Raw genomic sequence first — 13,660 nt, forward strand, 5'->3', positions numbered from 1 at the left:
CATCTCAAACGACCCATCTGTAATTCTCTAACTAGCAACCAAAATTTGCGAACTACTTCAGAGCACAGCTGTGATAGAACTGAAACAATTGTAAAACGCGGCATCTCTACTCTTCAAAAGGAAGAAGTGACACTATACAAACTTACTTTTGAAATATTTATAATTTTAAATGAAGTCCAACGATCGGTGGGTGCATCGTTACAGGAAGAAAGTCATGAAATTAAAGAAGCTCTAACGTGTAACAAACAGGGGCAAATACCGAAACAGCGTTAGAAAAGACAGGAGAACCCATGCTAATCCCTGCAGTTTTAGGGAAAAGCACGTACACAGAACATGCGGCGAGCATATCAAAGAAGCTGCGTAGATGCGAGAAAAATAAAAATAAATCAATAATAATACTATGATATAACAACAACTGTGAGTAAATAATTTACGTTTAATTTCTTAGAATACATTACTGTACATAAAAAATCACAGCATGTAATAAAAAATAAACAAGCATCATCTTATTTAATCAGTGCAGTGGCTGAGAATAAAATACAAGCATATGAAACACTTTAACAGGGATAAAATAAAACGAATAAAATTCGACAATTAATTTCTTACAATAGGTAAAAGTTCGCGTCACACCTTTCACCTTGTGACGGTACACCGGTTGCGGAACACTGCTCTAAACCATACGCCAGTGCCTTACCAAAGGACCGCCATGGTTATGACAACGATTCGCCTTCGTCTTCCACATATCCTACCGCTTCGTGTCTACCTTTACAAAATTCCTCTTTACTGCTTGCTTCGTTTCAAAGTCATTTTCCCACTGACGGTTGGCCAGTCACTTTCTCTTAATTTAGAGCCCGTTCAGACGCTCTTGCCCAGATCTTAGTCTTGAAGAAACTTCACTGTTTGGCCTTTAATGACAAGACGGGTCTATCCCTTCTCACTTGTCACAGGCAATTACTTTCTATATTATGTCCTTCCTCGAAACTACATGTCACGACCTCTACAACTATACATATATACTGCACATGGCTTTATTGGCAATATACATAAGCCCCCTGTCAGTCCACAACAGATTATGCCTAATTTTCATTAGCTCACGCTAGACCAGCAATTAGTCACCTCAACGATCATAAGCTTCGCCGCCGCAAAATTTAAGTCTCGTGTTCTGTCGGGCTTCGCCTTATCCTGTATTCCGAACAATTGCATTTTCACGATCTTCTGTCGCTTCTGGTTGCTGACCGCTCTACGCCTTGGGATATTGGTGTTGTTGCGGAGACCCTTGGTTTCTAAGCGCTGCACTTTCGAAACGTCGGTATCTGCCGCAAATCCCAAGGCAAGGATACGACATCGCAGACCACCGCGACTCAATGGCCCCTTTTACAAGGTGTTCTTGGAACGTATCCTTCCGACTTTGCTAGAAGACATGCCACTGATTGTGCGGAGGCAAATGTGCACACAGCATGAAGGAGCACCAGCACAATTCAGCACTGTATCACGAGACTACCTGGATGCTGCTTTTCATGGTCGTTGGATAGGAAGAGGAGGCCCAGTGCCTTGGCCACCCCGACCCCCACCTCTGGACTATATCGTCTGGGGCCATGTGAAAAGCCTGATCCACGACACGCCTGTAGATAATGAATTCGAGCTGTTGGCCAGAACGCTTGTTGCATGTGACGTGATCCGTGAGACACCTGGAATATTTGAAAGGGTGCGCCTAAGTCTCTTGCGTCGATGTAACGCATGCATTGAAAATGGAGGGCGCCAATTCCAACATCTACTCTAGCAGGTGAGTCTAAAATGTCTGGAGGGGGTAATATGCCTGAGCATGCTCTTCGACATTGAGGCGCCAAGTTTAAACAAAATGATTTTAAATGCCGCCATAGCGCTGCTATTTTACGTTTGTGGACATGGGTTCCTATTTCAAAGTTGCTCTATAGGGAACCCTCAGTACGCTCCTGAAGTATGGCACCGAACTCCTGGGACATCCTGTACAAGTGTTAAATGATATTTTCACTTTTATATGCTTTTCTTATTTTCTAAAGAAATCTATACTTTTCCTTTCAGTAATTTAACTGATAAGTTCATATTCTCTTATTCCATTCAGTTAAAATAGAGGCTGTGACTTCAAACGTTGCCTCCTTCTCCCTGATCAGACGGCCCTGCACTCATGTCCCGAAGCAGTCACGCACAGGCTTGCATTTAAATTTATTATATTTTAATATTAATAACCACTAATAACCACTTGGCGGGGTAATCAATCTGTTAGGCAAAATTGCGTGTACGATGTATATTCCGCACTGACGCGCAACGTTCGCGCATCTGTTTGAAACGCATGTTTGAGCGTCTGAAATGAAACATTCGCCCATCCTGTAAGAAATGGTGTAATTTACGTTGTGTGCCTGTGCCTTCTCTGTGTTCATACATAGGTTTGTTTGACAAAAGTTTTCTGGAAATCTTATCTTCGTATTAACCTGCCCTATTTTGAACATGAGGACTTTGTAAAATTGATGGTTAAAATCTGACAGCTTCCATACAATTCTGCAACACTTGTTTGTGTATGGAATCATTTTGAAAACAATTAAGACTAGACTAAGGATTTGTCTAACGTACCAACAGAAGTGGGGGGTACGCGGTAGCGTAGTTGGTTGAGGCATTATTCTACAAGCCGGAGGGTCGCGGGTTCGAGTCCCGATGAGGTGGATTTTTGTAATTTATCTAATCCTCCCAGCCTAACCATGGCCCTGGGGTCGACTCAGAAATGAGTACCAGGAATCTTCCTGGAGAGTAAAGGGCGGCCGGCGCGTAAGGCTGACAACCTTACCGCCATCTGTGAGCTGACTATCTAGAGCCTCGACAGGCCTTCACGGCTTGTTAAAGAGATAAATTTTTACAGGAATTCAAATCTTGCATCATTTTAAACCACATAAATTCATGCCATATAACAAATAATATCATGTAGCATACCGTATTTATCAGATTACATCAAATGCCAAACCAAATGTACTCAAACATCCAGTAAACTATCATATAATACGAGTATATCAAATTATACCGCATTGTGTTTCATGAAAATGACTGTATAATGAAACATAACGGGGATACACTTCCTTGTGGAACAGGGCGACTGACAAGTCGTTAAGAAGCTAGGCGGACCATACGCACGGCCTTATCTGCGGACCTGTACCGTAGCAGAGACCTTCGTGCTTAAATCTGCGACAGCGTACAGAAGGACCCCGAGTTGAAGACCACCGTTTAGATTCCTATGGTTAAAAATGAGTCTCCTACCCAATGGGTACCGGGGGTAAAACAACAGGGGCGTGAAGCTCCATTTAGTGTCTAGGCCAAGAATGATAGAGCTATACCTCCACACCCCCATGTGTCTTCGTGGTATAGTGCTTCACTTCTATGGTTAATGGCAGAAAGACGGACAAATCCGCGGGCTTAAGTTGGACAAAAACAAAGAAAAACACGTTCGAGAAATTTCATATGCTTCCGTTCTCAAGAGAAGGAAAACCCCCAACCTTCCGGGTCCCTAATCACGAGATAGCCTCGGTGCCTGGTCGACCGCAGACCAGCCTAAGTCCAAAAAAATACGTTTGTGAAGCTTGTTGTGTTTCCGGCCTCACGCCAGGGAAAACAAAAAAAAAAATGATGTTTCTACCATCAATTGACGAAACATAGCCATTCTCTTACATCTGTTTAAACGAACTCGCCTCAATCAATTCGCAACCACTGTACTGAAACACAAAAGGTATAAACACCAGAGACCAGGCTAAGTACATGAGAGCTAATAAGAAAAATATACTTTATAAATTGTTCCAAATACGTACAAGCGTGGGACCAGGATAGATAGATCCGTGGAAATTTATGTCACGGAACCAAACTAATAACAAGGTCCATGACCCCACGGCATGGAATAGAAAGGAGAACTAGTAAAAAACTAATAGTGTCTAACTAGCGTCAACAATGGAGTAAATCACGTCTATCTAATTTAGAACCTAGTAGAATCCCATAGTAACTAATGATACATTCGATTAACAAAAAAAAGACAGTATTTTCTTTGTACCGTGTTGCGCACTAATAACAGACCTGTGCATTTAATGAATATATCGAAAAACGTTCCAGTTGGTTTAAAAGGTAATTGCGTCAAAGGGAAAATTATAATTATGGCTATTCTATGAAAAGAACAAGTCGCCCTCTACTGGAAACCGCCAAAGTTCTAACCGGTTCTAAGCCCGTGTGTGTGTGCTATGTATGTGCGTGTGGGTAGTGAGGATTCAAACCTGGGGTTAAAATTTCGGGAACAAATCTGAAACGGCCCAGAATAGAGCTGTGTCTGCCTATAGACACGGCCATTCCTGTACTTCAGAGCCCTTAAAGAAATCTATCCCTGTAACAGGCCATGGAGGCGGTAAGGTTGTCAGCCCAACGCACCAACTGCTCTTTAACCCCCCCCCCCAGGAAGATTCCTGGTNCTCATTTCTGTTAAGAGGCTGAGCCGGCCCCAGGGTCATAGTGCTGCTGGAAGGATTAGGTCAATTGAAAAAATCCACCTCATCAGGACTCGAACCCGCGACCTTCCGGCTTTCAGTATTGTGCCTCAATCAACTATGCAACCACATGCCCTGGTTTTTCAAAACTGTTGGAGAAGCCTGCAGATGGTGTACCCAGAGCGCTTGCAACTGGACAGTCTCATCAAAATAAATAGACAGCCGCCTGCTGGGTCCTGGTGCAATGAATCCCAGCTCTGTGACTTGCAAGAAACAAGGCAACAGCGGCGGCCCACAGGTACAATAAATGAATGGATGAGTGAACAGGCGGTATATAGTTCTCCTTCTGGATATACAAAGCAACAAAATCAAATGGTATGCCTGTTATTCTTATGGTATAAGAATATCACTACCTAACGGTATAGAGAAGTACTTGAAACAGAATGAGATCTTAAATGCATGGTAAGAAAAGTGAAATATGAAAATACAGTTTAAGAAGAAATCATGATAGACATGATTTCATGACATATTATTCAATTTAAAACTGCTCTCATTGTGTTTAAAAATCACTACTATAATTATTAAGATACTTGACAGTTATTCTGCCAGACTGTTCATAGTTAACATTTAGTGGATGTCACTCGCCTTGTCAGGAAAGCATAAATTAAAGTGAGTGTAAGAATGATACCGAAATTCACCAGATCAAACAATATGATGTAAACTGTGAGTGGAAAAATGAACTTCAGAGATTTACACTCAGAGAAGCAAACAATGAATATTTCATTGGTGTGCCATAACCTTATGGAAATTGATCAATTTGGAAGAGTGAAATGAAATGGCTGCAAAGGAGAATGGTTGAAGTGAAGTCAACGGAAATTGTATGGGTTTCTGCTTGAATGGACTTATACATATGTATTTTAATACTGACAATAATACACGTAGTTCATACAGCCGTCATGTATCTGCATGTATTGTTGGTGCAGAAATCTCCGGCCTTCAGTCAGTTGAGACGACAATTCTGGGCATTCCTATGCTTCTTTCTGTGAGGTCTCTGGATGACCTGGAACAAGGCAATGCTGACAGACAGTCCACCATCAGCACCAACATCTACAGAAGCAGTAGTGATGAAAACAGCTGCATGTAAGTGTGGACTTTCCATTTCAGAACTTGTTAGTATGATTTTATAGAAATATCCTTTGGTGTAATTTATGTTTATACACACCAGATAGGAGAACGCTTGAAGTGTCTAATTAACTGGTTCAAAATCTTATACCGTCTACAGTTGCTATGAAGATACTACGATATGTATTAGGTGTGAAGGAAAGGAGAGGCATACATAAAAATCCACTTGTTCCTGGCTGAGCTTGAGTCAGAGAAAAGAAATGACACACTCTGAAGAGAATTCTGACTTCAGTTGCATGTTGATATTCTGACAATTTCATTTTGGCATTGTGCACTATAGGAAGTTCCGTCTACGATGAGTAGGGACCGCATTTTAATGCAAATGCATATTTCTTTCTTACAACCAAAAAATATGCTCATTTGAATATATGTATGAATCACTTCATTTCTTAAGTTTTAGACATGGTTTGATGGTGCATATATGATAAATATGACACAAAATTGCCTTTCCTTGCCCATGGGTTGCACTGTGTTGCATAAACAATTCATGCAAATTGTCAACTTGTTGACAAGTTGGTGTCTCCTGTGAAGAAGGCATTTGTTAAAGCCCCATATAGAAAAGAAGCCTTTAAAGCAGTAGTACCGAATGTTCCACTTCCACTGGAGCACGTGGCTGTGTGCAGCGAGTTATTATACTGAACATTTAGAAACAGGAATGTCGTGAATACATTTGAGCTGAAAAGTGCAGCATCAATTCAAATTGCCCAAGATGTACTAAAAACCTCAGAACTAGAAACTAATCTTTCCTATATATCTACTCACTTCTCTCATCTTCCATCCGCCATATTCTTACTGGAGGCATGCAATAGCAATACTGCTGTGTACCAATCACTGATTGTATTCAAAACCACTGTGTCCAAATTGAATTCAGTTCCTAGAAGAGTTGGTGAAGTAGTAAAGGAAAAGTACACAGCATTCTTTAAAAAAATGCAGGATATGAACAAATTTGTGGAATCGAAGAAATTCTAGCCAGTAAACATATTGAACTGCCAAGTAAAAAATCACTTGCAGTGGAGCAAATAGCGACTTTTGTACATGTGCCCTTAAATTCCTGTGAGGCGCAGAGAAGTTTATCCCGCTATAAGGACATCTTACGAGACAACAGGAGACGACTAACTATAAAAAACCTAAAACATTTAAGTAGTAATTGTGAACTGCAACAGAAGAGAAGTTGAAAGCTTGGAGAGCTAATTGTGAGTACCGTTGTTTTTTTAATTATAATGAAAACATGTTGGCATTGTTGCATGATTTGTATTTAAGTACTGCCTTTCATTACAAGTGAATCATCCAGTAAGTACATAAAATTAACTTAAATGTTAATTTTCTTGGTCTTGTAATAACGTAAAATCAATTTTAATATTTGGTATTAACTTTTTATATGCATTTTTGGAAGTTTTCATGCATAAATGCATACATATTTAAGGGATTATTAGAGCACAAAAATCCAGCTCCTAATGATGAGGTACACACACGTGATTTTTCCTGAGCCTCATGAGCTATTAACGCATTGACATACTATGTAATTTTGCTTAGTAAAATTCGTACATAACATCAAAATAGATGCCTCAGAATTATCACAATACTTAACTGCAGGTAAATGTGTGATAAAATTAGAGTCTTCTGGGACGTATAATACTGTCAACATTTATCACTGTTTTTTAAAGCATCCTATAACTTCAGGCACAAGACTCTTCTACACTGAAGATGAAAACAAGGGATCCCTCTGAAATGTTGATAAAAATCTACCAGACTGCATGGCATCACATCCCAGAAGGGAGTAACCTTCATAATCCCTGCCATTATTACCTCAGATCTCACATAAATATCTGCTGTCCAATAAGCGAACACTTCTGACGTAATCCATCGAAGTTTCACAAGAATTAAAGTAGCAAATGTCTACTTAATGGGCTGAGGTCCCACAGCTACTACAGTATGTCAGGTAAGTGTAAAGGTACAAGTAAATCTGTCCCTGCCCTTATTTAAGGCCATAAAGACGTATGGGGAAGTGGAGGTAGAGTTCCACCATTCTTGACCTTGGCATTAGATGGAGTGAGTGGTCAGTTTCATGCCCCACTCGCTCTACCCTGGGTAAATTGCCCCTGATACTCACTGCATAGTATGGGGAAATGTTCCATGATAATATTTAAGTTCATAAATCATGAAAAATTAAAGCATACATATAATGTAATATATTGGGGTTACATCGCTATACATTAAAGCATGTGAATGAGTTAATTGGTTCGATAATTTTGTGTTCTAGTAGCCTTCAAGCTGACAGTCAACTGTTCATCCTTCAGAGATTTCACCACTTGGTGCGTGCATTTACGGAACGTGCCCAGAGAATCCGCCGTCGGTTGGAGTTGCCCCCTACTCCTTCCACTGTAAGCAGTGAACCAGGTCAGAACTAGTCAGAAGGTTATAAACACAGTCTTCAGTCCTCTCCACAAAATTCCTATTTATTTCTACCCATACGTGCATTCTTGAGTTGAGTGCAGTCTATTTATTTGTTAGTATCTTTGTGAAAATTCCACAAATTAACTGTGATTTCCCACTCTCTCCTCTGAGATAATTAGGGAAGTATACTAAAGCACTTGACACGAAAGATGAGGTATTCATTCAATTGGGAAACATTTTATGGTGAAGCAGCAGACTAGTCAGACATTACTGTTTAGTTGTGTATTTGTTAACCTTCTTCATCCCTAGAATAAAATAGGAGCCCACAATGCAAATGCTAAGAATAATCATCTCTTGCCAACAGCAAGTCTCATTTGGAATTAAATCATCATCCTGAGCACATGAAACTATTCTGTTATTTAAAAGAAGTTGTCCTTCTGTCTTCAATCCATAGATTTGTATCTTGTAAATTTGTTACAGAAGGGTATGGGCACATTTGGAAAATAAACATGTATACAGTATGACTTTCATTTCGATTTATATGAGAAACTTACTTATATGAAGGAAATGTGAAGGACTTCCAGTTTCAAATTGAAGTAATTCTTCAAACAAGCTCTATGAAATGTTACTTTGACACACCAGTGAAGGAACTTGATTAGCCTTTAAAGCAGTGTGCAATTCGTCAGGGACTCAAGGGATCTCACTTGGTCACTTTATTCTTTTCTATCAATTAGGAGACATAACAACAGAAATTTCAGCATAATTCACAGATGTCTGCGGTTATGATATGTGAAAACTATAAGCAGTGTTGTCCAGCCCAGAGTTCAGTTTGCAGTAAGTTTTATTACAGAACAGAGTGGTTACTAAGCAGAATGCTCTGTTGCATTTGGTGCAGTGTTGATGTGTCTAATGTTTGTTCAAAAGTATGCAGTTTGAAATTTGACAGAGCACTATGTTTAATGACTGAAACTTTCTGTGCATTTCTTTGATCTCTATAAGAAAGTGCCTTGTGATGTTCATAAATAGGCCATGACATCTTCCTTAACATTCATCTGTTAATTTGTTTATTCTATCTTACATTCCATTCACCAGTTGGCTGAAGGGGTACTACATACCTCTTGCTTGTATTCAGGAGATGCCCATTTCAAATCTCAGCTGTGACATCAGCCTCCAGTCCGCTATAAAAATCACACATTCTACTAAACTTTGACTCATAAATCAGGTTTTCATGCTACCTATTCAACAATGTCTATTCTTTTGATATACCATATTCAGAATTATCTTAGTCTGTAATTGTTAATAAATTGTTATAAATAATTTAACACATTATGATAAACAATGTACCGTTTCTCATTAACTACTAACTATCCAGTTCTGAAACTTTTGTTACATTTAGAAAACAAGGGTATTTAAAAAGTGAATCATTTAGAAATTGCATCTTGCCTCTCATTCCAAATTTTAAATTTTTTTAAAAAATTATATAATTTTCTATTGTTATTATTTTTTTAAAACATGTTTTTCACAAAATTACATTTCTAAATGATTCAGATTCTTCTAGTATACATGACGGTGAACCACAAAAAATTTCAAGTCAATAGGTCGATTAGTTTCTGAGAAAAGGTACATTATATCAATAAAACTGAAGTTTGCGGGAAAAAGCAAAAACAGAAATGCTGCATCTTCATATTATAATTTTGTATTCTGGTCTTTCTTTGATACAATTACTGTTCTCCTGCTCCATAATCTGCCTCCTTTTGCTCCTCTTCATCATCTTGACCTCTAGCTGCCTTTCTTTTCTTTCTTCTCTCCTGTTGGGCACCACTTTCTGTCCTGAAATCTGCTTGCAGAATTCTCACTTCATCCAGTTTCTGCAATGTTGTAAGACACCAAACTCCAGGAACAATTCCCATCTTGTTCAGAATTTTTGCCCTTGTAATATTGCCATCACTGAATCAAGCTACAGCAGCATCAACAGCTGTCTCAACTGTAAACGTGGATGCAAAACCTGTCTTAGGGCATCCCTGCCAAATCATACCACTGAGTGGTTTAAATTTTGTGTTTTGGAAACATGTCCACGCCGCATCCAGGTACCATCCGCAGTCACAGCGATATCACCCTCACCATCTACAACTTTACATTCTGCAGAAACCCTCTTCATAGTCTTCTGCTACTTCACACACAGTATCATTAACTATTTTATTGTAACGTTGAAAATTTGCTACTGGTGGAGGTAGGTTCACGATGGCACTGAAAATTTCACCTGCAGCATGGCCCTTTCCTATACATCTCAGTGCATATACTGATCTAAGATTAACTTGATACTGTCCATTTCCTGAAGTGAGAGAAGTAAAATAGTTTTTATTCAACCACATGATGTACAAGATAGAACTAACTTTGAAGCCCAACCTCTACAACACTGTACATCTTCCCTGATTTTTAATGGACCAGTTTTACATTCAGAACACACACTATTTTCTATTATACTGTTAATTATTGCCACAGAAACAAGCCTGTAAACCCGGTAAGTCTTTCAAATTTTCACTTTCGTGTGATATAAAAATGTCTTATAATTTGCTTGAAATGGCACTAACATTACTAACCTCATTCTCATCTATATTTACATTAAAACTATTCTTTTCAGAGTTTTCACTATCATAAACATTTATGGTATTTCTATTCGGTATATTACCATGGAATTTCCTTTTTTAGACCAACGAGATTCACCATGTGGCATTCTGAAAAAGATAATACAACTTTCACAAAGAAATCTTTGAAGATCCACAGAAAAGGAAGGAAATATTGATAAATACTGCGGAAATAGCCGTCATTTCTTTTCCAGACAGGCAACCGACCAGTCTAGCCAACATAAACACAAAACCCGCTAATTATAAATAGCCAAATCATTCCAAAACAGAAAAAAAAAAAAGATTATGATGTCGTAGAAGGCGTGGCTCCCTCGAGCAGGCATTTAAATTCCTGGTAAGCTGGACTTTAAATACTTCGGGGGAGGGGTGACATTTCGAATTTCGCAAAAAAAAAAATTACAGGACGTTTCTATGAACTATCGTTAGTTTAAAAACACAAAAACAAAAATTTCAATATTTTTAAAGATTTTTCATGTTAATGCCCCCTTAAATGTGTGTCTGACATGAAAATAATTCTTATATCATTGTGGTTCAAACATAAAGTAACTTATTTATGCATCTACTCTTTTAGAAGGTCTGCTTGTGAAGGAAGTTATGATTACTCTCACAGAAGAGGAGCAATTCAATTTTTTTTACATATTTTCATTCTTTATGTCCATGCCTATTTCAGCTTACTAAGATATTTGGATTAAGCTGCACTTCATATAATACAATGCCATACACATTTTGTGTGAACAAATAGCAAAACCTGAGATTTGAGTTTTTAATCATGAGAATTTAGACTGTATTGTCTGGGTTATCATACCATGTAGTTTTGCAGGAGGTAACCATATACAAAGCTGCATGATGCATAACACAGAAGACCACATTTTTTGCATTATTCATTAAAGAAAAAGTCAATACAGTATTCAGGTTTTTTGTATCTAAGAATATGAAAAATTATTTGTGGTTATTGTGTATGCATAAGAATTTGATCTAAAGCTGAGATGACCTTAAACACATTATTATCCCTTTTCAGAACATAGTGGACAAACTTACTGATACTGAACCACCAGCTAGACTAAATAGTGCATCATGAATGTGAAAAAGGCGTGGAATACTCAAATGATGATTGAAGATAGGCCTACAAACAAGACAGTACTTACTTTGTTACACGGTAGCCGTGCTCATCAGCTTTGTAGTGGACAGTGCGTTTGTAGAATCCATCACTATATGAGTAGCAACCAGATAGCTCAAGACCATTGCGCTCCTCTTGACGAATCTGAGTGTTGTCCATGATGTTATCATTTATTGCAGAACTGAAGGAATATTTTGCATTTCTAGCCTGTTTCTGAAAAAGTTTCTCCTCTGAACTGAGAATAGTTTCACCTACTCTCTGCTGATTCTGCACAACTTTCTTCTGAGGTTTTTGTTGCTGCTGTAACTGAGGTGCTTTAATGCCATGAACTGTTTCATGCTGAACATTCTGAGTTTGAGAGGGAAACCTATTTCCAGGAATTTGCTGCTGTTGAAGTGGCTGGATCTTGGTGGATGATCGTTGAGTTGGGAAGGTATGTACAAAAGTAGTTCTTTGAGGTAAGTGAGGTTGATGGAGTGGTGAAACTGGCTGCTGAACATGCCTATTGAGTTCATTACTCTGAAGCTCCTTTGCTTGTTTGGCTGTTTGTGGCACTGAGGTAGATTTTGTTAGAATAGTTCCCTGATTTGTATTTTGAACTGCTTGCTGATGTGCAAAAGGGAATGGCTGTATATAGAGTGGTACTTCCTGTTGCACATGATGTAACACTCCAGAAGAGAGTACTTCTTATATACATTTATTTAGAACATGCTTGTACTTCTATTTGGATTAGGGAACGTACGTCTTAATGGCACAGCAAAATTGGAAACGCGAGAGAAAAAGCAAGTATATTGTACACCTCCCCAATAATGTATTTTCACAACATCAGCAGTGGCAACTGCAATTGGTTATGGTCTGTAAGAAAAAACTCCTTTTACTGAATCCTCGAAAGGGCTGAACAAATCCAGCAGAACTATCACTGGTAGCAAATACGAGTATGAAAGTAGCCAAACTCTTTCTGTTCCATGTATTAGGATAATTACTTATCTAAATATAGAAGTAATTACTATTAACGGGCATACATTTAGACCAAATGCAGCTCAAGATGTGTGTTGTTTGATTTTCTTTTTCCCAAGACACGTCCATGCAATTCAAACCTGTCAAGTGCCCGTAAATGAAACAGCATCACACCCAGAATATCTGTCACATAAACCTATATATATACACCTATATTTTCTTCATCATCATACTTAATACTTCAAATTACTTAACCACTCTTACAGAGCTTAAACATTAATAATTTTCCTGCCACAGATCTCAAGTAACGGGTACATATCTCAGCATGATGTCTGCAATACTTCTGCACACACCCGACCAAAGAGTCTTTTTCAGAAAGGACAATAAAATTGATGTTCGCCTGATGTGAGCTATGTAACACATATGCATGTTTACTTAAACCTGGTTCTGAAGTCCCGCCATTCTGTCACAATTTTAATGCCATTACATAATTATTCAAACGAATTTCATTTACAGAAACCTCTGGAGTCGAATATAGGACTGTACCGTGCCGTTCTAAGACGTTTGTACGAAGTTTGATGCTGTTGAATAAAAACTGTAGAGTGTTATGAAGAGATAATGCATTTAGGTGTGGAAGCCCTCAGATTCGAACTCAGGCCCACTGAATGGTTTCCAGTATATCTACAATTTTCGTCCGTGTTGCATCCGGTTAAGTTTCGGAATTAGCAACTAACATACATTCCTATAAACTCCATTTTAAATATGGAATTTGTATTGTACTCATCAAAAATTGAGAATCTGGCATATTGCGCAATAGTAACCTTGAGTAGTAAAAAGTAAAGTAAAGCTATCCCTGTAACAGCCCATGAGAGCCCATG

At 38.5% G+C, this 13,660-nt stretch overlaps 1 protein-coding gene and 1 long non-coding RNA gene across 2 annotated transcripts; one reads left to right on the plus strand and one right to left on the minus strand.

Moving 5' to 3' along the window:
* The first annotated feature begins 4,593 nt into the window (after positions 1-4,593).
* LOC117282392 lies at positions 4,594-6,313 on the plus strand. The gene is made up of 2 exons (XM_033751805.1): positions 4,594-4,785; positions 5,471-6,313. The coding sequence occupies exons 1-2, from the start codon at positions 4,608-4,610 to the stop codon at positions 5,629-5,631; spliced, it is 339 nt and encodes a 112-aa protein (XP_033607696.1). The 5' UTR covers positions 4,594-4,607; the 3' UTR covers positions 5,632-6,313.
* Positions 6,314-7,028: 715 nt separating this feature from the next.
* LOC111865383 lies at positions 7,029-10,870 on the minus strand. Its single transcript, XR_004513126.1, has 3 exons — positions 10,753-10,870; positions 9,179-9,241; positions 7,029-8,048 (listed from the first exon to the last, which is right to left on the minus strand). It is a non-coding gene; the product is annotated as an uncharacterized LOC111865383 (long non-coding RNA).
* Positions 10,871-13,660: the final 2,790 nt, after the last annotated feature.

Source organism: Cryptotermes secundus, unplaced genomic scaffold (assembly GCF_002891405.2).
Source record: "Cryptotermes secundus unplaced genomic scaffold, Csec_1.0 scaffold283, whole genome shotgun sequence".
In the NCBI taxonomy this organism is placed as follows: domain Eukaryota; kingdom Metazoa; phylum Arthropoda; class Insecta; order Blattodea; family Kalotermitidae; genus Cryptotermes; species Cryptotermes secundus.

Excerpts from the sequence above, each read along its gene's own strand:
- LOC117282392 (XM_033751805.1), top strand. The coding sequence starts at position 4,608 with ATGCAACCACATGCCCTGGTTTTTCAAAACTGTTGGAGAAGCCTGCAG. Across the intron at positions 4,786-5,470 it reads GCAACAGCGGCGGCCCACAG|AAATCTCCGGCCTTCAGTCA; the intron begins GTACAATAAATG and ends TTGTTGGTGCAG.